This window comes from Sciurus vulgaris (assembly GCF_902686455.1).
Source record: "Sciurus vulgaris genome assembly, chromosome: 12".
Classification (NCBI taxonomy): domain Eukaryota; kingdom Metazoa; phylum Chordata; class Mammalia; order Rodentia; family Sciuridae; genus Sciurus; species Sciurus vulgaris.
Window position 1 is genome coordinate 68,780,045 of NC_136473.1, and position 26,958 is coordinate 68,807,002.

At 34.9% G+C, this 26,958-nt stretch overlaps 1 protein-coding gene across 1 annotated transcript in view; it reads left to right on the forward strand.

Moving 5' to 3' along the window:
• Positions 1-26,958, forward strand: part of USH2A (usherin) — a 777,454-nt gene that overhangs the window by 341,321 nt on the left and 409,175 nt on the right. Inside the window, 8 exon segments of the mRNA XM_079107116.1 lie at positions 4,438-4,564; positions 7,208-7,309; positions 9,177-9,356; positions 10,756-10,886; positions 13,287-13,560; positions 18,109-18,312; positions 18,437-18,517; positions 20,978-21,172. Of these exon segments, the coding sequence (XP_078963242.1) occupies positions 4,438-4,564; positions 7,208-7,309; positions 9,177-9,356; positions 10,756-10,886; positions 13,287-13,560; positions 18,109-18,312; positions 18,437-18,517; positions 20,978-21,172 (1,294 nt within the window).

Sequence of the window (26,958 nt, forward strand, 5' to 3'; positions counted from 1 at the left end):
TGGGGCTCAAAATTTCAGAAGTTCAAGATGTGGTCAACTGACTCTTGACCCCAAGTTGAGGCAGAACATTATGTTGGAAAGGCATGACAGAGAAAATCTGCTCAGCTCATGGCAGCTGGGAAGCACAGAGAGGGAGGGAAGAAGAGGCCAAAGAGAAGATGCATCCTTCCAGGGCACGCCCCTAGTGACCCACCTCCTGTAGCATGCCCTTCTGTCTACAGTTACCACCCAATTCATTCAACCTAGGGTGGACTGATTAGGTTACATCATTCATAATCCAATCATTTCACCTCTGAATATTCTTGCATGAACCCAGGAAATTTGGGGGAACAACTCAAACCATAATGTCATCTGTTAGAACATGAGTGTTCTTTCTAAAGCAGGTGGTGCTTTCAGACTGCAGAACAGAAGTGAAAAGGAATCAAACAATACCTGGCTCTACTCAATCACAGTATTCTTATGATCTTGAGAATGACTGCCAGGGCCTTATCTGTCTCGTCTCCTTGATAGTGATCAGAGGGACAGGTCACTGCAAAGTGATAACAAGAGTTCAGGGAAACATCTACTGGGCATTGTTAACATTTCTGTCCCCTTACTCTTCTCTCTCACACAATTACTTCCACTTCTCATTCCTACAATTAGCCTTCCCAGCTGCTGTGTCTCTCTACTCTGTACAGCCAAATCCCAACCTATATGTGGTTGGTAGGTGACAGCCAAATATTAATAAAATTATCACAGCCTGAAGTTGGAAGCTGAGGGGACTAGGAAAAGTTTAATGGTATTGGGAAAGTGAATTTTTTTTAGAATAAAAACCTTTCTCTGCAAGGCAAAAGCAGTATGTGTTTTTAGCACAATGACAATTTATCTTTTAAGAAGTTATTAGTTGAGTAGGATTGTGTTGGGAGACGTTTGAGAAAATGCAATCAGATATAGTATACTAAGTGCTCATGAGTCATGATGCAGTCCTTGCAATGATGAGCCTAAGCTGGCAAGGCTATATCCTTTCTTACCTCTGAGGAATTTGTATCTAAAGCAGTTAACCAGACCTATTTGCTAGCTTTATAATGAAAACTCCCCTGCCCCTTATTTGTAGATAATTTTTGAAACTGATGGAGAAAATTTTGAACTTTTTTTTGTTTTATTATTTGTTCCCATTAGGGATAGGGAAATGAATATAGTTTCTTGTACAAAGTTAGAGCTACCTTAAATGAAGTTTAAAAGCTTGTTTTATAAGCCTCCCTTTAGTACTGAAATTATTTATATGGTAGATACTTTAGGTATCACTTTAAACCAGTATTATTACCTTTTGTCTTTAAATGAGGACAATATTATCTAGTGAATCTTACAATCCCCATCCTCATTCACAGATAATTATGTACTCAATGTGTCTTTCCTAAGAGACCATACAATACAGTGCAGACATAGTCTATGTTTTGTCTATAATACATCCTCAAAACTTAGCACAAATCTCCGAACATAGTTGATGCTTAATGAGTGTGTTTTGATGGATTGGCCAACTTGATAACTGTTGGTGAAATAGTACTCTACATAATTAAAGAAAATCACCCATTTTCTGGGTTAAAATTTCCAGCTTTTAATTACTTTGTAATAATGTAGTGTTTCTTTGTTTTAATATTTCTATTACCTTTGTCAGAAAACAAATAAGATGATTGTTTTAAAATTCCTGTTCCTGGGGCTGGGGATATAGCTCAGTTGGCAGAGTGCTCAAGCACAAGGCCCTGGGTTCAATTCCCAGCCCTGCAAAAACAAAACAAAATAAAACCTTTAAAATTCCTGTTCCTAAATCCATTCAAAATAATTAAACTTTGAATTTAATTAAATTTTGAATTGTAGAAAGATTATTTTCAGGGAATTTTATTGTTACTCTCCGGCACATAGTTTTGAAGTCATCTTGTACTTTCTTCTTTTTGAAATATCTTAGCAAACTTGAGCAATAATTCCATAAATAACCTTAAATAAATAAATCATTCTACATAGAGGACAGTAGTGTAAAATCAAATATGATTACTCTTCCAATTAGCCAATGCATTCATTGAATAAATACTTATGGGGAGGGGAAAAGATTCTTTAATATTGGAAATATTTTCATGTATGCTGGAGTCAGCATTGGAACCATTGCTAAGAGACACAAGAAAATTAACTGGCAACTTTAATTGTTACAATTTGTTTAAAGTCTAACAATTTGGTATAATCTTATCCTTTATTTGGTAATTTTAATTATGAATATTCTTGATTGGATAATATTTTATTGACTAGTAATGATCCATGGCTGTCACCTAAGTATTCTATGTTCAGTGACATTAAGAGAAAATTCATACAATATTGTCTTCACTTAGAAGGAAGCTGTGAAAGTGAAGACTTGCAAGTAATTCTGAGTAGTATCTCTTTAATGTGTCTGGTATTTTTCACATGGAAAGAGCAAAACTTCATATGATACCAGAAATGATCACAGAATTACTATGTTGGGGAATGGGGCTAGGAAGAATCTAAAAATCGTCATCAAATAATAATATTATATGCATAAAAACAAGTTTGGCATACTGTGCACATAAGTTATGTACTTGGATTTGTCTCCAAAAAATGTGATTTCTGACATAGGGAAGTATTAATGCTTCAGAATGTTGCCAAACAAAATATGAAGAACCACTTATTCAGACACCTGATCTTTAGAATGCAGCATCGTTTGTAACAATTTTAACGCTAACTAAGTACACTTTGATGAGACAGCATTTAATAAAATGCTCATTAATTTCATCATTAGCAAGGGTATGCTAAGAAGTAAGCCAGTTTCTTATGTCACGCCCAATTAGCATCCCATGCTAGTAATCCCATTAGTATTGTTGAATTCACTAATGGAAAAACTAATGGGCATGCTACCAGGGCACATTAATTGGGCACGACACCAGTTCTGGTTTTAATTATTAAACTACGATAATGAAATGTGTGTTTGTAAAATATTAAAATGTTGAAATAGGGCTGAAGAAAATAAAATAGTATGTAGAAGGAAACAGATATAAGGAAAGTCAACCTACAAAAATTCAAGACTAGAAAATAAACTTACCAAATGGTGATATTTCTAACTGACTGAGTTATCTCTAAAAGTTGGGATATTGTCCATGTGAGAAGCACCCCACTCATACCCGTGGGAAATTAAAAACCTTTTTTTTTTAACTTTGATAACATGGAATTCTGTTTGTCATACATGTTGTCAAGTCCATTATGAGGCCTGACAGGAGCCAATTAAATGTGTATAATGGACATGTTATATCTGAAACTATTTTAGGGAAATATAAACAGATACGTTATAGTAAAGATGCTATGATTAACATGGTAACTATTGCAGTGTAAATCTTTAGTTCTGTTACATCAGATAATTATCAATATTCTCTTATACAGTGCAACTATTAGATTTGACTAAACATTCCAGAAAATTTTTAAAAATTGTCATATTTTACCTAGCTTATTTTAGTTTTTAAAAAAATTTATTGGGATGAGGTTTGTTTTTGCCAGGTAAATCTACTTTATTCAGTAAGAAATTTATTTGTGTTTAGAAATTTTAGAGTAATTTAGTTTTTTCTTTAAATGTAATAGTGAAGAATGTTGGTGATAAAGTTGGAGTTTCTTTTCTAGTCTTGTTTATTTGCTCAAACTAAAATGATTACCATTGTATTTACTATAACCTAATGAAAAAGGATTTATTTAGCTCTAAAGTGCTAAGGTGGCAGTTTTCCATTTTTCTTTGTTTCCTCACTCTTACCTCCTCTTTGCTTATCCCTCTTCATGATATCTGCCATTTCTAGGTCTTATCCATGTAGGAATACATTTTTAACTATGGTACCATTAACCTTAACCAGGGCTATAAATGTTAGATTTTAAATCACAAAGTTTTGTGCACGAAATTTAACTTCACACTTAAGTTTAATGTATTAATTACTCACTAATTTTTAATGTGACTCTCATTCTGTCCTGTTATTAATAGTTCAGTGAAGGTAAGAGTAACTAATTTGCCTGATGTTTCTCTATCTTCAGAACCAGTTTTCAGTGTTTTCTAAATAGCTTTTAAATTCTTGTTTTTTTCATAGTTGTGCCAAGAAAATTAAAATCTAAAATTTTAAATGATAAAACTGAGTGCATTTCTGATGAATATAGGGTACTCAAAATGGCAAGTACCTTTATAAGAGATTCCTATTCCAAAGAGAAGTTCTTTTCAGATGTGGGCACTGTGGTATAGAGATGTGCACAGGAAAATTGGAATGATGGTAGACATAAACTTTAATTTTCTATTTTGTTTGAAATATAAGCCAGCTTGTATCAGGATCATAATGTTGAAATTTGTAAAATGGTTTCCAACAAATGTACAAGTGTTTCTGTGTTTTTGCAGAAATATTCATTTATTCATTCTTTCATTCTCTTAAGGGATCCTCAGTGGAAGTTACCACAACTAATGATCATGGTAAACATTATAGTGATGGCAAATGGCATGAAATAATTGCTATTAGGCATCAGGCTTTTGGCCAAATCACTCTCGATGGGCAGTACACAGGTAAGCACTTCTTTGATATATACAAGTATCTCTATTGATAATACTGGTGTTGCCATAGTTTTGGGCTACTTGTATTTCTAGGTCTCTCCTCTAACCATAATTTCACTAAATTTCATTTAAATTGCTGTCAAAATTTACTTCTGAATATTCCTGAAATGATTAAGTTTATCAACTGGTTTCTCTTTCACAGAGAGGCTTCACTAAAGCAAAAATAAGAGCTTGATCACTAGTGGTCACTGTGTTTTGTCTATGATCTAAATTTTGCAAGGCTTTTAGTTATGTTCTCTTACATGTTTTAGTCAGTTTATTTTTTTTTTTTTTCTGTTGTAACTAAAAGACCTAACTAGAACAATTAGGGGAGGAAAAGTTTATTGGAGACTTCACAGTTTCAGAGGTCTCAGTACACAGAAGGCTGACTCCATTCCTCAGGGTTTGAGCTGAGACAGCATATCACTTGCAAAGAGTACAGTGGGGGAGCATCTCAATACATTACGAGGAAGCAGAGAGAGACTTCACTCACTAGATACAAAATATATACCCCAAAGCCATGCCCCCAATTACCCACCTCCTGTAGCCATACCCTACCTGCCTTCAGTTACCACTTAGTTAATCCTTATCAGGGGATTAATTCACTGATGGGTCAAGGTTCACATATTCCAATCATTTTACCATTAAGCTTTCTTGCATTGTCTCACACATGAGCTTTTGGGGGATACCTTACGTCCAAACCATAACACTTGTATGACTTTTGACTTCCAGAAGGCAAACAGAAAAAAACAGTTATCTGCATTTAGAGATGAGGAAACCAAGGCTCAGAAAAGGTAAATAATTTCTCCCAATTTACCCAGTTGATAGGCAACATTCTTTGCACACACATGTCCTGTCTCTGCATATTTTAGTTTTCTTTCCAACCTACTTCCTCTACTGTCCTCATAGAACTGTAAAATTACTTTAACTGAATAATGATGCAGGCTTTTAATTAACTCATGTAGAATATATGTGATTTTTGTGAGTGCCTACTATGTTCCAGGCACTATTCTAGGTACTCTGGATAGAGCAAACAGAACTTCTTGGAGTTTACATTTTGAGGAGAGTTGGGTAAGGGTAGAATACAGACTAAATAAAGATTAAACAAGTATCAAGTGGTGATAGAATCTGAGCATGAGCAAGCAGGGTAAGAGGGAAAAGTCTATCTGTTTTTATGGGTCTGTGCATCAGTGTTAGGTATACATGTGTGCTGGGAGGAGTATTAAATTTTATATAGAACTGTTGGGGAAGACCTCTTTGAGAATGTGACATTCAAGTGGAGACCTGAAGGGAAGAAGCAATGACCCCTGCAAATGTTCAGTGAAAGAATGTTTTGAACCAAGAGCACAGCATATATCAGAGCCCTGAGATGGGAGTCTACCTGAGGAGGCATGTCCAGGCCCCAAAAGGTGTGGGGAAAAGGGACTAAAATGATCAGTAATGCAACATGAGGTCACAGAGGCTATTAGAGGGCAGATTATATAGGATCTTGCAGGTTTTTACATTGAAGGAAATCTATGAAGGATTTTGAGAAAGGAGTGAAAAAAATATGACTTATATCTTTGGAAAGATCAGTCTGGCTGCTCTGTTGACAATTAGGGCAAGAACATGGAGATCAATTAATAGGCTTTTACAACAACTTTCAGTTAATTCAGGCATGAAATAATGGTGACTGAAACCCAGGAGGTCATCGTGGACAAAATAAGTGGTCAGATTACATTGTACATGTCAGATTAACAAGATTTGATAATGAAATTGAGGGAGAACAAGAACTCACAAACTGCAACTGTGGACTAAATCAGCTCATACCTCTTTTTATAAATAAAGGTGTATTGGAACACAAGTATACCCATTCATTTATGTGTTACCTATGACTACTTGATGCTGAGTAGTCTACAAAGATACCACCTTGCCCTTGATGACCGTTGCTGGTCCTGCAGGGTTTGGGGCCTAGATGACTGGAAGGATGTAGCTGCCCAAACTATGGTGTGCAAGAGGGTGAGAGAAGGAAGCTTTGAGATGTGCAGTGTTCGGTTTAGAGCAGGTTACATCCTAGATATCTGTGGATATACAAGTGGAGATATCAAACAGGCTGTTGGGCATACAAGTATGAATTTGGGAAAGAGGTCCAGACTGGGAATACAAATCAGGATTTGTTGGCTATGGATAGTATTTAAAGCCAAGGGATCAGATGTAGGTAGGTCTAATTCATGTGCGTTGGTATCTGCAAAAACTACAACAACAAACTTTCTCTTTCCTTCCAAAGAAGAAGGGAAGCAGAAAAAAAATTTAATGGGGATTTAATATTATTATGAAAAGTCAGGGATCTAGGCCTCTCTGATCTTTGACCCTGGTAGTTTGAACTGGTGTTCAATCTGCTACTCAGTCCTCTAAATGACTCTGGGAGTTGTCCTTTAGAGAAAGGAAGAGGTCCCAGAAGGAAGGAGATGGTTATTTCAACTTCAGGAAGGGAATCAATGAAGAAAGTAGGAACAAACAGACAAAGAAGAATGAAAACAGGTGATGTCCCAAAGCTGAGTAAAAGTTTATCACTTGTTAAATTAGTAGAAATAGTTTATCCTGCTGATGTTGGGATTCCTATTTCTTTTTCTGCAGGTTCCTCCATCTCCCTGAATGGTAGTAGTATAATTGGAGATAACACAGGATTGTTTATAGGAGGGCTGCCACAAGGTTATACTATCCTCAGGAAGGATCCTGGTGAGTTTAGTGAGATATAGAATTATATGTTGTCACCAAAACTTAGAGTAGAATCAATGTACATTATTTCAAAGTGAGAATAAGTACTAATTTTCTATTTCATGCTATATTTTTAATATCCATGTGTCAAAAATTTCCTTTAGGCTTTTCCTTTGTTAAAGCAACCATGTATTTGTATTTATCTTGTTAGTACCCACTGCTTGGTATAAAAATAGAAGTTCAGTAAATGTTTGCTGAAATGAATTACACTAATTTCAGTCAAATATTTATCATTTTAGGACTTTAGTATGAATTTTTCTAAGATTTTAAATTGTGAACAATGCAAATATACAAGTGTGAGCCTGATTTGAACTCTAAATAGGGTGAGGAAGATTCACTGAGTAGTATGATACCATCACTAAACCAGTCCCTATTTATAGACAGTAGTATTTATAGACAATGGACATATGGTCTTTGTCACAAGAAAACATATTGATATATAAACAGATAACTCCAACTGAATGCCACAAGTACTATAATTGAAGTTTTAACAAAGTAATTTAATATTTTTGGGACAAGAGAACAAAATTACTCTTTAAAAAGAAAATAATTGAAACTAACATGAAATGAACCTTAGGCAGAAATAATCTCCCTTAGTGGTTCTATGGTCCTTCCCATGTCCTCATTAAGAATCACAGCGTGACCTCCCCCAAAAAAGTCTCTACCAGAAAGTTATAACATAAATGTCACAAAAAACTCAGACAGATAAGTATAACTTGTTCATGGAATCGTGGAGAAGAAAAATCAAAAGGCATAAAAGAACTTTTGGTGAAGTGTGGAGAGTGATATAGTTACTTTGAAATGCTGTAGAGGAGAGAGGCTATTCATTACCTAATTTAGACTGATAGAGAAATTCCTCTAAAACACACATACATACAGTGTTTTTTTTTTTTTTTTTTTTAGTTCTTTGCCTTTTAGGGCAATGGCAGGTATAGGTACCAAAAGGAAAGAATATCAGAGTACCAAATTCCTCTGCCATACATGATATATTTTCATTGTAAATAATAGATTTCATGTTATATATAGAAATTAATTAATTAATTTATTTATTTATTTATTGTGCCGGGATCAAACTTGGGGGTCTCACATATTTCAGGCAGAAATTGGGCTCCAGATCTTTGCTGGTGAATACTTTCCCTAGAATGAAGTCACAAACTCAAAACTGAGATCAAGACTTTACCCATGGAGAAGCACATTGCTTTCTGGAATGTGACCTCATTTACATATGCTCTTTCCTTTTCTTTCTCTCATTAAATCTCTCATTTGCTCACTTTCTCTCAATCTCTGGTTATCACAGAGTTGATATATTCACAAACATATACTTGGTCTGAACAGTGCCAAATTTAAGCTCGGTATTATATAAATTATTTGAAATGTAAAGAAATCATTGAGTTACTTGGATAACAAACTGATTTGTGATGGCGTGGGAACTACACTATAAATTATATATTTAATAGAAACACTTCTTCAAACCTTAGTTACTTATAAACATTGTTATAGCACTCTTTATTTCTCATGGAAGGTGATATTTCTGTATTACTTCAAAAGGAAATATTCTTTCCAGCACTGTAAAACCAATATTTTTATATAAATATCTGTTGCTGCAGATTTGGTGGGTTTGAACCAGGTTTAAACACATAATAGCTACTATTTACCATAGCAGATTGTGGTGCTTACATGAATTATTACAGGTTTACAATAAATAGTTGGTGAAGGCTATTGGCTATTGCCTATTTCTTTGATATTAATGACACATAAAATTAATTTCTTGAAAGGAATCTTTCAAAATATATCATGTGCATTTCTTAATACTTATCAACTTTTGCAGAGATAATCCAAAAGGGTTTTGTGGGCTGTCTCAAGGATGTGTATTTTATGAAGAAGTACAATCCCTCTGCTATTTGGGAACCCCTGGATTGGCAGAGTTCTGAAGAGCAATTCAATGTGTATAATAGCTGGGAGGGATGCCCTGCTTCATTAAATGAGGGTGCCCAGTTTCTAGGAACAGGTAAGGTTCTAAAAATAGACATTGATGGTTGCTTAGCATGTATATTAGTCTGTTTTACATCATTAGGACAAAATATCTGGGATCACCAACTTATATAGAGAAAATATTATTGTGGCTCACAGTTTTAGAGGTTTCAGTCCATGATCAGTTGCTCCTGTGTGTTTGTACCTGTGCATGTGAAGCACCACATCATGGTAGGAATATCTGGTGGAACAAAACCACTCACCAATTACCAGGAAGTAAAGAATGAATAAGGAGAGGCCACGGTTCCACAGTCCCTTTCCAGGGCACCCCCCCCCAAGTGACCTAAAAACCTCCCACCTGACCCCAACACTTAAAGTTTTCACACCTTGATTTTCAATGCTCTGGGGAAACAGCCTTTAACACATGGGCCTTGGAGGATGATCAAGATCCAAACTATAGCACCATGTGTATTCTATTCTCAGCATAATTTAATTTGACCTCATATGAACTCAGTATCCCAGAAATGGCTAGCTGTGTCATAATGCTCATAAATATATTACCAGTCTGGATATGTAATATAAATTATAAGATTCGTAAGTATGTACTTACATGTAACATCTCTGGTGGCACACACAGGGCTTGGTTTACATATGTTAGTGTCTCAAATGTCCAGTTGCAAATCAACTGTTTGAAAATAGGAATGCTATTTTACTTTGGAAGATGTTTCAAAAGAGATTTGTTGACGAGGTTCATTCAAAATACCTGTTTATCTCATATAGATGAGCAGTATTCCTAAAGTGTAAAATGTCTGCTATGTAAGACCTAAGTAGGCCACTGAGAGAGAGAGCTAGCAAATAGAACTATCAGTGTCATTGCTCCAAAGGCTGCAGTGCAAGGTGAGGTGTGCTGTCCATGACATGCACACCACCTGCCCCGGTCCCTGCCAAGATGGCCATTGAGGGGCTGAGCAGCAGCCATTGACCTGGATCATGGTGACTTTAGTGGACACAGCTTACTCTTCAAATAAAAGTCCATCTCAGCCTAAGTTGGCTAGTTTTTCAGCTTTTGAAACTGCCTTCAGAACAGAAAAGGGCATGATGCTAATAACAGGAACCGTGTACTTGTTTGTTTCTTTTGTCTCATCCATGCCATTATTCTAAGTTTTTCTTAGTGCAACTACTTATTGTTACATGAAACAGTAATATCTCTAAATGACACACAGCCTATTACATGATTTAGAGAATTAATGGCTTCTTCTTAAAAGGTCTAAGTTCATTCTGCCACTTATGTAAAATTACAACAGGGATTTTATGACGATGATTTATACATTCTTTTGGAGACATTTTCACAATGACATTATGAGAGTCTTACAAAACTTGTAATACTAGGGGTGCTGTTTACACCTACTAACATGTACACATTCTTCTCTTTAAAGGGTTCCTGGAACTTTATTCACACATTTTTCATGGTGGAATGGACTTTGAGATTTCCCTGCAGTTCAGAACGGACCAGTTGAATGGATTGCTTCTTTTCACTTACAATAAAAATGGATCTGATTTTCTTGCCGTATGTTATTTAATTAATTTACTTTGACACTTCAGACTGAACTTTGAATGAGATAAACCATGTCTTAGCATTAGACCAAATTGGGGTTTCTTTACTATTTTTTTTTTTTTTTTATTTTCAGTTTTTCCTCAAGTACTTTCTAGTTTTAAAGTCCTGTGAAACATTTTATACTTCAGGGTTATGATCATTTTTAAAAAATGACAATTAGTACTGTGAAAATTTTTAATTTAAACCAAACAGATAAATAAGGTATTAAGAAAATTCAATTTTATTTCACAATATAAAAATATAATTACCTTCATTGTCTTTTGATACAGTTTCAAAAGAATTTACTGAATCTACATTTCATATTATACCTATATATGATAAAGTATATAACACAACAAACATTCATGAGTGTACCATTCAACCCAAGAACTTAATTATTGTACTTCTTTTGTATCTACTAGGGTCTCTCCTATCTTGTTTCTCTGTCTCCTGCCAGAGGTGCTGTGCAATCAGAAGTGTGTGTTTATTATTACTTTGCATTTTATAGATTGAATATCATATACAGATGTCCAGAAAATATTGTTTTTTGAAATTTATAAAAATGGTTTTTATACTCTAAGCATTTATTGTTTGCACTTTACACTGTTTCTAGATAATTCATGCATCTTCAGGGCTGTGTAATATACCTCTGCTCTTTCCAATGATGCTTTCCTTGTTTCTATGTATCTGTTATAATAAATATGACTGTTCTGAGCATTTTTATACATTTATCTAAATGCATTAAGCAAGTACAACTGCTTCTACTTGCCTTTGCTAATTCAATCAAATGCCAGTCAAAAATAACTCTTATTAAAAATTTAATTTTATAGAAGTTCTTTTAAAGTACTGATGCCTTATTTCTAATAAGAGGAAATTATGGACATCTTACCCTTAGATTCTAGTTATCTGGGGAAATAGGCAGTAAAATATGTATATTGGTGATTTTGGGATTCTAAGGTATTTTTAATTCATAGATTTTTGCCTTCTAGTTTGTATGTCAATTTTGCTAATAAGGTGAATGGAAATTTAACCATTCATGACATTTCTTAAAAATTATACTTATTTCAAGTGTTGTTCTATTGCTTATTGTTGGCTTCTTCCTCAGGAACGTGGTTACTATGAATATATAGACCTGAACTCTCTTCATTACAGTTGTGACCTCACTACCTAACCCCTGTCTATTACTATGTACACAATAAATATTGTTGAATGGATTAATGTCCCCATATGTACTCTCTATCTTATTTCCTCTTTAACCTCATATGCTCATTCCATTGTGCATGTTAGTTCTCCTCTTTGTAGAACCCACAGTGAATCTTACACACTTCTTTAAACCTTACTTTAAACCTTCCTAGATTTCTGGGGAATAAAAGGCATATCTGCTTTCTGCTCCCATGGTACCTCATCCATATCTTGGTTATTGAATGGGTACCACATGTTTATCTCTGCTATTAATGTGATTCTTAGGAACCTGGCTTGTCTTATACCAGCAGGTATATGAACATAGTTAGGGACTCAGCAGTTATTGAATGAAGGGTAGTTAAATTAATGCTTACCTGAAGTACTTCATGAATATGATATTTACATAGAAAAGCATAATGTCATCTGGTATTTGTTTATTTGCACAATATTTTAACTATCCTATGGTTGCCAATTCAACTTCTAATGGAATAAAAAACACAAGAGTTAAAATCATTATCATATGACATTTGAAGGAACACAGACAAATATATTTCCTTAACTATGAAAATTTGGGTGAGATATGTTTGCATTAGGAAATGTCAAATTAATCTGAAAGAACACACATAGAAGCAATTATGTTAGAGGTTTAGAAGAAAGCTGAAATATTGAATCAAAATATATCTTACAAATTTGAAATTGAGTTCACTAACCAGTTAAAATAAACTTCATCAAGCTTGACATTTCATTTTCTTATTGTCTTGTCATATTTTCCCCCAAATTAAATTGATATATGAAGTAGTATTTTCCCATTTTCTAAAAACTCAAATATAGAGTCATAGTTCAGACTATTCTGTTATCTTCAATCGTTCAGTCACTTATCCTAGGATTTAGTCTTTTAACCACACTTTCATAAAAAAGCTTAGTCTGACAATATCATGTCACATACTACAATCATTAATGGGTATGAATTTGTTTTACTCAATATAATATTGTTCATGTCAATAGTAAATTTTAAAAGTATTTCATTATATATTACTCCAGTTCTGCTTAGGATGAAGTGAAAATTTTTTGTAGAGTTATTTCAGGGAAAGTTCTTCCTTTTCTTCAAGAAATTGACCACCTATTCTCTCCCACACTGCCATTTCTGCAGCCTCTGTAAATATCTATTTTCTTTTTTAATATGGAATATAGGTGGAGCTGAAGAGTGGAGCATTGAGCTTCCGGTCAAATGCCAGTCTTACCTTTACACAAGTGGATCTGTGGCTGGGATTGACCTACTGTGATGGAAAGTGGAACAAAGTCACTATTAAAAAGAAAGGTTCTGTCATAGCAGTAAGTGTGAATGAGCTGATGGAGCAGTCAACAGAATCCAGAGCCCAGCCGCTGCTGGTGAATTCACCTATCTATGTGGGAGGAATCCCACAGGAGCTGTGGAACTCTTACAGACAGTTGAATTTGGAACAAGGTAAATTCCTTCTAGAGAAATCCACAGGTTTGTATGGCCCTGGTTCTGCCAGATTTTGATGGTTCGGTGCTTCAAGATATGGCAATAAACTCAAAATCACAGTAAAACCCACCAACATCCTCTCCCTTTTATGAAGAATTTTAAGTCCTAAAAACAACCACGTAATACTTCTAGAAATAGTTTTCTGTAGTATTCTATATGCCATCATATTATTTGTAATCAATGTGTTCATTCTAATATGTCCTCCCCAAATAGAATTATTATATACATAAATTAAAATAATTATATACATATTATATGTCAGATGTATAACATTGTCTAAAGCAATTTATATTATTTATAAATTATTTATATTATTATGTGGATATAATTGTATATATTATACATAATACTATAAATATATTTCCACACATATTTTCTGTGAAAACACATATTGTTCTAGTTTTTTTGGACACTGATCATTATCCACATTTTCAGATTTAAAACAAGAAGTTGGTATGGACAACTAGGAACATGGCAAATTCATTGTTTTTTGGGTTTTCTTTGTCTCTGAATAAATGCAAATTGTCTACATCTTTTCTCCACTACAGCTTTCATGCAGAAAAAGCATATGAATGGGTAGGTTTGTTTGAATTCCAAATGCTTATACTAAATTTACATATTGTTGATTATTAATAACCATCAGAGAAAGGAAAGGGCATTATTTATAACCAAAGAAAGACTTTTACTCATATGTTTGAAGGTAATTGAGGCATTATTAACTTAAAAAGCTAGCCATGTCTGCATGCATTCAGTGCGGTAGACATGGTTCTGAGAGCTTTGATTGAGAAGTGAGTCAGTTGTTCTTAAGAAACTCATAAGTTAGGCACTGTTATTCTTATCACTATTTTACAGAGGAGGAAACTGAAAAGCAGAAAGGAAAGTAGTTTGCCTAAGGTCACGTGTCTACTTAGCAGACAGTGAGACAGTAAGTCTGTCTCAGTCAACTGGGTGTTCTGGTTACAGTTAAGCATTCCCTTTCAGAGACTGGTTGGTGCTCCTTCTCTGTCAAGTGGAGAACGCACTGTAATATCTAGCTTGTGACCAAGCATGCTCTCATGTAGAAAATATACTCCATGTCTTTTAAAATCTATGTACCGTGAATGGTTAAAATTTCCATGAAGCAGTCTTTGCCTATTTGGTAAGTACATAAAGATTTAAATGCCTTTGAATAGAAAATATATGGCAAGCTCTAAGGAGACTTTTAGAAGGGTAGTAGTAAGGAGTTAATGAATAACTGGGGTGTAAGACAGTAATGACATTTTCAAGGCACTTAAGATGTAACAGCAGCTAAAAATATTACATTCATATAAGAGTTTCTCCAGGTTTTCGGGTTTCAGACGTTAGAAAGAACTTGAAAACTCTTTGTATAAGTGAGATATTTGATCCTGTTTACATCTAGGGAAAATAAAAAACCTCCTATCTAGGCTTGTGCTTTTGAATTACACCTTAACCCATAATTATTGATTGTCCTGGAGACATGGATAAAATGAAATTGTAAGATAATAACGGCAGAAGTTTAAAATATCAACATAGACCCAAGGGGAATAATTTACCCACACTAGGACTAAGTCAATGATACCAAAAGATATTTTATTTATAGGTAATACTAAATTTTCATCATTGCAGTATCATTCATATCAGTGACTCTAAAACCACTGATAAAATATTAAAGAATGGTAGCAGGAACACAGGAAAAACTTGAAATTAGCTCTTATTATTATTACTATTCAAGGTACACTGGAATCACCTGGAAGGATTATTTAAAAAGGCAGATTTTGTGACCCCTATCTCTTAACATTCCCACTGAACTGTGAGAGATGCTGATCTTTTTAGTAACTGAATGTTTTATATAGTCATCAAGGAAAATATTCACAATATAGAGGTGGAGCATGCAGGTAGTCAATTGCAATTAAAATGAATCATGTTCACTTAATGTATTTCTTTCAATCCACTATCAATAGCCTTCAAACCCTTTCTTGTTTCTTTTCTATGCTTCTTAATTAGCACCTTTTTCTCAGAGGCTCTATTTTGTTATCATATTAGTGCTATTTTTTCTTAGCAATTAATGTTGTGATCTTCCTTTGAGTCAAATGCAAAATTAATTTTATCTACAATTTGGAAATGTTGACAACATAATTTGCTGAAGATGTAAGACCTCAGATCACGGGTGTTTGTCTTCTTAGAACTATCACTTAGGACAATCACTGACATTTGATTGGGCCATGGCATACAGTGTCACAGGCTATGCTCTGCCCAAAGTCCCCAAAGGACAAGAAGTGAGCGGGGACTGGAACTCAGTCTGCCTTCCAAGCCAAGTGCAGGGCTACCTTCCCTGAATAAGGGCTACTATTTTTCTGATTTGCCCACCCAGAGCTCTTGATTCTCACAAAGGCAGGGGAGCAAAAAAAGAAGTATCTATTCCCTATTCCTCTCACACGCATGCCCATGCCCATTTCTCTTTGCCCCACTGCTTTCTTTTTCTTCTTCTTCTTCTTCTTATATATATTTTTTGGTACCAGGTATTGAATTCCAGAGTCACTTTACCTCTGAGTTACATTCCTGGTCATTTATTTATTTGTTTAATTTATTTAATTTATTTTTTTGGGAGACAGGGTCTCACTAAGTTGCCCAGGTTGGCCTTAAATTTATAATCCTCCTGCACCAGCCTCCAGAGTTGCTGGGAATACAGGTGTGCCCTTTCTCCACTTATCCTCTTATCTCACTCAAATTTTGAAGTCATTTGGGGACCATTTCTGTTCATACAGATTTGAAAGAGCAGTGCAAAGTTCATTTGACTGAACTCTGGTCCCCACTGGAAAGATACCACAGGAAAGACCCCACCAAACTCTGCAGAAACATCTCCAAGGTCTGAGGCCAGAGGACCATTCATTCACTCAAGAGGATTTATCCTTACCATTTTATAACCATCTGAAATTTTTCTCTTCAGCTGCAAGACAGAGACTACCCTCTGTGGCCTTCTTAAAATTTCACACTCCATCTTGTGAACTAATTTGTATGACATTTTGCTTTTAATTCTCTAATTTTAAGAAATTGTGTGGAAATACAAATAGCATGAAACTTACCCTTGTAACCAATTTTAAGTGTTTGGTGGCAGTAAAGACATGCACATTGTTGTACAACCATCACCATCATTCATCTCCAGAACTGTTTTCATCTTGCCAAACTGAAATTCTATATTATAAAGTGACATTTCTTAAAATAGCACTTACTTGCTTGCCAAAGTTGCCTCTCACTGGTCTCTTTCTATTGGTAGGAAAATTTGGATACCAAGGCATTAGGTAACTCAGTTATGTGCTATCAGAAAATTACTGCTGATAAAAGTTTAGGAATCATAGCTTCTGGATTTTCCAGCAAATGCTTTTGTACTGAGCTTCACTGCTTTCAATTCAATTCACCCAACTTATTTAGTGTCTGCTGTGTGTCTAAGCTAGACTATCAATATTGATTGGTGGGGCCTACAGGAATGTGAATAATAGCAAAAAGCATTTAAAAGGAAATAGCCTACAACTTAATGTGTTAGAAGACATAATAAGACATTATGTAAATGCTGAAGAGAACAACAAGTTCATTTTAATCTTGAAAAGAGCTAGCTATATTTAGGACCTTGTAAACTTGACAATACTTTGTTCAGAAAGAGCATTGCATATTCTCCAGCAATCTCAAACTGAGTTCTATTGTCCCAGTTTTGTGCAGTTGCTGGAGAGAGTTGTATCAAACTTCACTGACCCAATTTGTTTAGATAAAATGGCATGCAATTCAAAGCAGGTGCTATTCCATCACTGACTCCATGCACTGCATATAGTCAAGGTATATATATATATTTGAGTCTTGTATGTTCAAGATGATGAACCTCAGTGAAAATAGTGGAATCCACCAATGCCTCTTCAATACACCAGTTTAACAGGACTGCACTTCATACCTCTGAAATGATTATTATGCAATTCATGGCAATGTCTAAGGATTATAATGTATTTTGAAGCTATAGTCCACCTATCCTGCATAACATCTTTACAGTGTGTTTTCTTTCCACTGAACTTGTTGCATAATCATGCTAATTCAAATATTATTTTTTGGCACTTAAGAAATGCTGATTTATATAGTAACTTAATTTTCCAGAATTGAAGGGCATGTGGATACTGCCTTACCAGAATGTGTAATAGGCTAAATTTTATTTCATGACAAGAAATAGAATTTAGAAAATGTGGGCCTAAACAGGTTAAAAAAAACGCTTTCTAGTGCCAAAAGTAGAATTGCAATTATCTGTGTATAGGTTTTCAAAATAGCAGAAATATGAATATTTTCTTATAATAACTTAGCTAGATAAAAAGCAGAAGGCATAAAGGATTTCCAAAGCAAGACACGAAAGTTTAATAATTGTCTCTAACCACCTCCCTCCCCCAAAATGTAGCACTGCAGAGGACAAAAATGATTGGTAATTAATGACTCAAGCCCTTTATGTGATACTAATCCCTTACTATTTGCTAGGTTTCGGTGGTTGCATGAAGGATGTTAAATTTACACGGGGTGCTGTCGTTAACTTGGCATCTGTGTCCAGCAGCGCTGTCAGAGTCAATCTGGATGGATGCCTATCAACTGACAGCGCTGTTAACTGCAGGGGAAATGACTCCATCCTGGTTTACCAGGGAAAAGAGCAGGGTGTTCATGAAAGTGGTCTCCAGCCCTTTACAGGTATGTGGAAGTCCTCTAAATTAAATGCTCCATGTCTCCTATTTTTCTCCTCCCCCTGCCAACAGCCCACCAGTAGTTAATCTGAGAACTAATTTAATCTTTTTATTTCTTTTCTCCACTTAAGAACACCTGTATCGAGTGATAGCCTCACATGAAGGAGGGTCAGTATTTAGTGACTGGAGTCGGGGACGGACAACAGGAACAGGTGAATACTGGGTACCTTAAAATGTGTATGTGTATACATATGCACAAATCTGTGCATGCACAGCAAAGGAAAGGCTATTACCATGAAGTAGAAATATTTTTGTAATCTTGTAACAGAGAATATCTTGGTTTGGAAATGTCAATGGCTAAACTGTCTAGTAGATCAGTGATTCTTATTTTTATAGAATTTACTATTTGCTAATGCTGGATTCTATCATATTTGGATGCAAACCCCACCAATGGTAATATGTCTGAGGATAAGGAAAGCTTGCAGACTGCATAGATCTCAAGAAGCTGAGGGCTGAGGCCAGGATTACCATTAGATGGCGTGATATCATGACTCTCTTGCAGTGAGCACATTTGAAACTGGGAACCGGTTGGAAGCAGACACATCTGTTACCACATCTTTGAAGATGTTTGCTATGGTGTTGTCTATTAGGATCTTAGAATGACTCTCATGGGAGAGAAATCGTTGATCAGTTGATCGTTGATTGTTTTGAATTGGAAGAGAAACAGGAGATAGAATATTTTAGATCAAATCTGAGACAACTAACTAGAAAGTGTTAGAAACAGAATCTTTTGACATAATAACATCACAGAAAGGTGTTCAACACAAAGAGTTTTTTAAATCAATAGAATTCTACCATTTTGAACCAGGTATTTGTCAGAAAGGCAAGCATATCTCCAAATGGGTGCCATTTATGTCTCTGAAAGAAAAATTGCCATCAAGTAACAATTTTTCTAAAGATATGCTTTTTCACATCTTTTGAGGAATCTTCTTAATTTAAAAGATAATTAAATACTGTGGTGGACTACTAACAATAATTTTCAAGGCTGTCTTCTGGTTTCCCAGAAGAGGACAACTTGAGACACTTTTCCAGGATGATTTAAATTATCATCTATTTATATGCAGGACAGTGAACCTAATGATTTCTTAAAAATCCATTTCAACTTCAGAGCTGGGAGAAATCTCTGGTACAAAATATTCGTTGGTTACTGACATATTTTCTGCCCCTGTTTCCTAGTTCTCTACTTTCTTAGCAAACATACTATAAAGCCTGCTTTATGTATGTCAGTAATTTAAACAGGTGTCTAAACTGTGCATTGTTTACATGGCTTTTGTCCCCACCTTGAGTACCACTGAGAAAGTACCCAAGTTGAGCTCTGAATTATACTGATGATCTGACCACAAAGTCTTATGCCATAAATTCATATTTACAATCTGACCACAACACTGAGCAGCTACATGCTCCCAAGGGTTGGAGAATAATTGCGCTATTTAATTATTTTTGAGTCAGTTTTGTTCTGTCCCTTATGAGAAGACCATCTGTTAGACAGTAGCGTACTTTGCCCTGTACCACATTTCAGAACTAATAAAATCAACATCTCTCCCATTGTCCCTTTACCTGCAACTCCATCGTGTGGACTGTGTTTCCTGTAGGTGCCTGTGGCGTTTTAACTGTACAGAGAGTGGCTCTTTCCCTCTCTGTATCCTCTCATGCTGTATGTTCACTTTGTTTCCCTGAAAGCTGTCCTGTTTTATTGGTCTGAATAGTAAAGTCAGAGAAGGAGGATATTTGATGTGGGAAAACTGGAGTGATCCTCCATCGATGGGGCTCAGGAGCCCATGAGGAGTTAGAGCAGGTCTCATCCATCATCCTGCCACAGAGTTCCTTGGGCTCTTTGTGTCTCCAGTGCAGTCAGCTGTGATGAAGTTGTTACTGATCAGATCCGTAGAAATATCTAATAAATAGTTAAAGGTTATGGATTTCTGAAATAGGGGGTTCAGCTTATAGAGGAGGTTTTGCACTTCCTTCAAACTCTCTCATTTTGTGTTATTGTTTTGAAAAGAATGACTCCGCAAATGGTTTGGGAGGATCTCAAGAGCACCAGCTTCCCTAACCCCCCCAAATGCAATTAAAAATGTATCTTCTATATGAGAACTGGTAGAACTTTCCTTCTTTAAAATTAATTTTAATAACAATTGAATATGGACCAGAAATTTCAAGTATAACACAATCACATGTGTGACATTTGGGGACCAATACACAGAAGATATAAAAGTGTCAAACCGTTCCATATAATAACAGTCTAATTATCTTGCTTCAGAGGGGTACCTCATAATATTACTTGAACTTGTTATCTGCCTACCAGCCACCTCCTTCTTTATGAGTGATGTTTAAAAACATGTCGGATACATTAAATGTTTTTGGAAAACCTGGACTAGACTTAAAAGAATGTTATGTCGATGGAGTTTTGATGGTTTTGAAATATCGCTTAAACTGAATGGCTCAAGATGTGCAGTCATATTAAATCAATGCTGAAAAGTTACAACTCTAATAAATTGTATTTATGCTAATGGTTGGAGTCTGATTTACTGCAGCCATTAAAAGTGAAGAATAGGGGCAATAGTCTTCTCAGAACTGCCATTTTCTCTATTTTCTCTTTTATTCTTGCATAGCTCCACAAAGTGTGCCAACTCCCTCAAGAGTCCAGAGCATAAATGGATATAGCGTTGAGGTGACCTGGGATGAACCTGTTGTGGTTAGAGGTGTAATCGAGAAGTACATTCTAAAAGTCTACAGTGAGGACGACTCCCACATACCCCCAATGCCCTCTGCCAGTGCTGAGTTTGTCAATCTCAGTAACCTCACAGGTAAAGGTGATTATTCTACAATGGAATAGATCTCATTAACTTCCTTTTTTGTTTGAATTTTAAGTAAAAATGTTCTGCAAGCTCTTTTCCCAAAAATACATTAAATATTCAGATAGTTTGCTTGCTTGGAAACAAGAACCACCATCTAATATGGTAGAAACCTGGATCTATCTACCTATATGAAAAGCATAAAAGCATAATTCTATCATATGCATGGGCTCTCATGGACAATTCCCTTACAATGTTGATACTTTTTCCTTCCCCAGAACACCAGGTCATAGGTAGTTATAGCTCTTGAACATAGTATAGACATCTTTTGTGGATCCTGTGCATGCATGCAGGACCAGCTTACCTATTTTACCATGCAAAACTTTACTCTTTGGGACTAGCTCAAGTTCACACCACTATTATTTATTGTAAAATTGCTGATTAAACCTAATTATCCTGAGGTGGAGAAGTGTTTGAGCCCCAGCAGCTTGACTGGCAAATCAGTGAATCAATTTCTCACAGTGTTGCATGCCATGAAGAGGATTAGAATAAAATGCACCCATATAAACCACTTACATAGCCCACAATGAAATCTTTACACATCTAGTAAACTAGCATTTTTCATTCTGAAATGCTAAACACACATTTATATGGGAAACCAACTTACGACTTTGACCAAAACAATAAATAAATTAGTAAAATGCATTAAATCTGATAGAAAAAAATTTCCATGAAAAAAATGTAACTTGAGTTATATGGAAGTTAGAATACCTTAAATATATTTCTTCTTTCCAAGATTTTTATTGCTTGATCCCCTCAAGTCTTTATTCCTGCTTTAGAATTTTTAGAATCTATAACCCAAATCCCTGGATGTGGTCAATTAAAAAAATCATAATCTCCACTTTCTTTTTCCCTTTTACTCTCCTAATAAAAATCCAAGCTGGTGAAGTCTCAAGCTTACTTTTTTCCATGTTGCATGTCGCAGCAAAGCAAGCTGACAAATATCAAGCAGTTTATCATTGAAAATGTCCCATCTCAATTTCAAATGTGCCTTCAATATTGACCCCAATCCTACCATGCTTCTATCATAAGCTCCTTGCCCCATTCCCCTCTGTAAATATCTTATATTTCTCCAAGCTATCCAAATGTTAACCTTCCTTCCTCAACCTATTCACCTGATGGTTTTATATTTTAGATCAAATTAGATACTGTGGAAGAAAACAGAATCTGATATACAGGACCTTTGTTATATTCTTTTTACCAAATGTATACATTAATGATATTTCTGCCCAATGAGATTTTTATTAGGGATTTAATGAATCAATAAATGCTAAAAGACATAAAAACCGTTTTTAGCATATGATAGATTTTTTCTATCATTTTATTTTCATTATTTTTTTTTTTACTTTTTGGTTTTCTTTTTTTTTTTTTTTCTCTATCTGTTTTCACAGAGTTTCCCTTTTCCTATCAAAAATAAAACCTTTATAAATCTCCTGGACCAACTGTCATTTCAGAGATGTTACTGATAGCTAATCTTCCTTTCACTTATATTTTTAATCTCACTCTGCTACACTAGAGCATGGCCTTAGGACTATCATTAACAGCTTAGTATTATTACTAAAATTATTATTAAATGCATCACTTTATTATTAAAGCAAATTCTCTGACCCCCATCCCTCCTGCTGTATCAGAAACCCTGGATCATAGCTCTCCAATACTTATTTTAACAATCTCTTAGCTGATTCTGATGCACGTCAAAGTTTGAGAATCAAGGCTCTGGCGATTCTTCACAGGATCATTCAAATTCTATTATCTCCCATTGCTAAAAGCAAACTCACCAGGCCATCACATAAACCTCTGTTTATATAAATTCTTCTCCAGTTTTGCTCCCTCTCTGTTCTTCCCAGACTTCCTGCTAGGGCAAGGTACGTAGGAACATTGATCCTGTTCTTTATCTGGCTTCTGCTTACTCCTTCAGCCATTTTTACATAAGCAAAAAGACTTTACAACCCTCATCCTCACCACTCAACAGCATTCTACATACTAGATTTCTCACCATTGCTTGAACTATTTCTTTACTTCTGTGACTCCTCTTTGTTCTTGGTGCCCCCCATCACCCCTTTTCTCAATGTTCTTTGCTCATTCCTTGACTACATTTTGGAGAGTCTCCAGATTTGGAACTGGGCCCTGTCCTCACTCCCCCCACCCCTCCTTCTCCAGACTTGCTGGAGAAACCTTATGGATTCCCGGAACATAGAGATGCTACTTATTCCAAACTGCACGTCACCTAGACATCCAAATGTCTGCATTCAACAGGCATTTGGACACATTGATATTACCAGTTGGATGTCTCTCAGTGTCTGAATTTAACATATTGAAACTTGAATGCATCCTCCTCCTGCATCTGCAACATCAATAAATAACACCTTCAGTCAGCACTTGTTTCAAGTGTTAGTTATCCTCAATGTTCGACCTTCTCCTTTCCACCTCATATTCATATTTGTAGATTCATTTTCTGAAATATTTGTTAAATTCACCCATCTCTTCCTTGTCAAGTGGGCAGACCAAACCCCTGCAACTCTTAACTGGACAACTGCAATACTCATATTTTGCAGCTCTTTTTTTTCTTTTATTATCTTAGCCGTGAATTCACCCTGCACAGCAACTCTGCTGCTCTACTCAAAATCTTTCCACTGACTTTTCCTCAATCACATTTTATCTCAATCTCCCTTTATCTTCTGAATTTTCAACTTTTCCTGTTATAACTAGTATGATTAAAAATATGTGTAGGTATATTATGAATTGTATATACAATTATATATATATATATATATATATATATATATACACATACACACACACACACATTTGCTATACAATGATATATAGATATATACACATTCAGGGCAATTCCTGACCATGATCATAGATAAATTCCTAGAAATGGAACAACTGGGTCAAAGGGTCTTAAAATTTTGTAGTCTTGGACCAGGAAGTCAGGCATTAGTACAAGTCCCTGCTGTATACTTTCTCTGTGACTTGGGGACTCTATACATCATTCTGGACCCTTCTTTAATGCCTTAGCTTGTGAATAAGAGACTAATACTTAAATGTTACAAATATTAAACAATATCCTATTCCACTTCTAACACATTTCAGCTATATAACTTGAAGAAATAAACTAAACTCTGTGTGCTCAGATTGCTTTTGGGTAAACCAGAATGAACTATAACTGCTTACATCATAGGGTCACCAAGAAGAGAAAATGAGTCCGAGTATGCTTAAAGTACACAATACTGTGCTTGACATGGGCACTATCAGATGTGCATAAACTGTGTATCTAGTGCTTAGCATATGGTAATTTTTTCAAGAAAAGGTTAGTGATTTTTTGGCTATATTACTGCCAATTATTTCTCCAAAAGTGTACATAAATTATGTTCTTCCAGCAAGCAGAATACAGTATTGCACATTTAATTTTATGCTAACCAACATCATACTTTATAAATGTAAGATAAATATGTCAGAATATTGTCATAATTTGAATTTAGTAGAATACCATAGAGAGTAAGCATTTTTCAATATGTATTGAGCACTTACACTTCTGTAACATGCCTAAGTAGGTTCATTGTTAATTTTTCCATTGTATGATCACATTTTTTTCATGACTGAAAGTACCTCTCACTCAATGAAGAATATGCAAGTTTGCCTCATATGATGCAGACTCCCCAATGTCAATTTTCTTTTATTTTAATTTGCATTTTGCATAGATTTAAAAAATATTTATGTAGTTAATATACTATTTAAATTTTGTGTTACTTTTCTATGGGTGATTTGAAAATTTTCTGTATGCTTCATTCATGATAGACTATTTGTTTATATTAAATATATCATGATAATATACATTATAGTCTTTGAAACAGTAATTCTAAATTTATAGTAAGATCTATTTAAAAACTGGGTGCAGAGAAGCATTTCAAATTAAACCAGTCTCTTCCAAGATTCTGAAAGATATCTCCCTGGAGGAGAGACCCCACCAGATTGGAAACCAGTATAGTGTATTATTGGATGTTACAATAGTGCATGTGAAGCATGTAAATAGTGTACAGAGAGAAAAAAATTAGAGAACCATTGACCAATTTTTATTTATTTTTTATGTACCCAATCTGTCAAAAACTGGGGACAGTATCTCCACTCTGAATGCAATTTTGTCAATTTCTCCTTGAGATTTTCAGTTTCTTGCTTGCATTTAAAAAAATTACTTGTTACATTCATTATTTATATTTTAACCTTCAGAGTCATGTTGTTTTAGGAATCTCTCTGTAGCTTGGTAATTTTATAATTCATTTTAGAATTTGCTGTATTTTAGAAGTGGTGTGTCCCTCTCTCATGTGTTTTTGTAATTGATGTAATTGCTTGTATTTCTACTATCATGTTTTTGGCTTTCCAGTTTGGTCATTGTTTTTTATGTATTACGTTTTGCTATTTATTTTTTAATTTTGCCAGTATGGACTAGGACTGCATTAACTTTATTCCTCACAAGGAATTATAAAGGTATATGTGTTGCTCACAGTTTTAAAATGGGAAGGCAATGACATGTGTGGAAGGTAATCTCAAAACTTAAAGAAAATGCTGATATGGTCAGGTGGACTTACACTGTGAAGAATAAGGAAAATGGGACTATATTTGAACTAAGAGTCAGCCATCAAAACCATGTTGGGTAATCATAAAAGTGAGGTAATTTCACAGTGAACAAAATAAATACTAGAAAATGAGATGAAAGGGGTGACAATGTAGAGAAACAGAAGACAGTTTGGTGGAGATGTTAAGGGTATGTACATTAGTTGGTGGCAACTGCTTTGTCAATTGGTTAAGAAAATAGGTATGAAAAGAGAAAAAAGTAGGTAAAGTGGATATCAGAAATATTTGCTGTTGGTCTTGAAAGTAACCCCCTTTGGAATACTTGAGGTGACGTTTGTCAATATTTTAATATTTTAATTTTGCTTGCTAGTATCATATTTATTTGACTAAATAGTGTTTAAATAATGTTGATGTTTGGTACACAGGCAGTTTAGATTCCTTGACTGACAGAGGGTTCTTTATTAACTTAAAAACTCATCAGAAAATTTGATTTCTTTCCATTGATTTTTTTTTCTGTTCAAATTGGGTCTTTTACTCTTCAAACTGGGTCTTTCTTCAGCTTGGAAAATTTACTCTTGCATATATGATCATTCTTTCTGCTAAGAGATAACAGCTTTCAATGTTATATATTCCTTCTGAGGTTATCTACTCACTTTTGTAGTTCAAAAGCTTGTAGAATCAAATCAATCTAGGTTTCAAAGTCCACATATGCCACTTATTTGCTGCATATTTTCAGTCAAGCAAATTTAAAAACATCCCTATATTTGAATTTCCTCCTATATCCATTGGGAATAAAAGTCCTTTATATTAGGCAATTTTTATGACTATAAAAATGAATTATTTACATAAAATATTTTGCTCAGAAAAGGCACACAGTGAATGTCCAATGGATTAGTATCTATCTTTATAATTTGTTAGGGAGAGGTTTTGAAATCTAGGTTATTGTCTGAAATATTGCTTCTTTTCATTTTCTGATTTTTGGACTGTTGATTCTGCCATTTTTCAGTTGATTTTCCATTCTTTTCTTTACATCTGTTATACAGTTTACATTTGTTCCCCCTCTTACCCAGCTCACTTTGTTATCTGCTGCTTCTTAGCATTCTCAATTTTCATCTCCATCTCTGTTGATTACCACTTACCTTCTGTCTCTTGTTTCACAG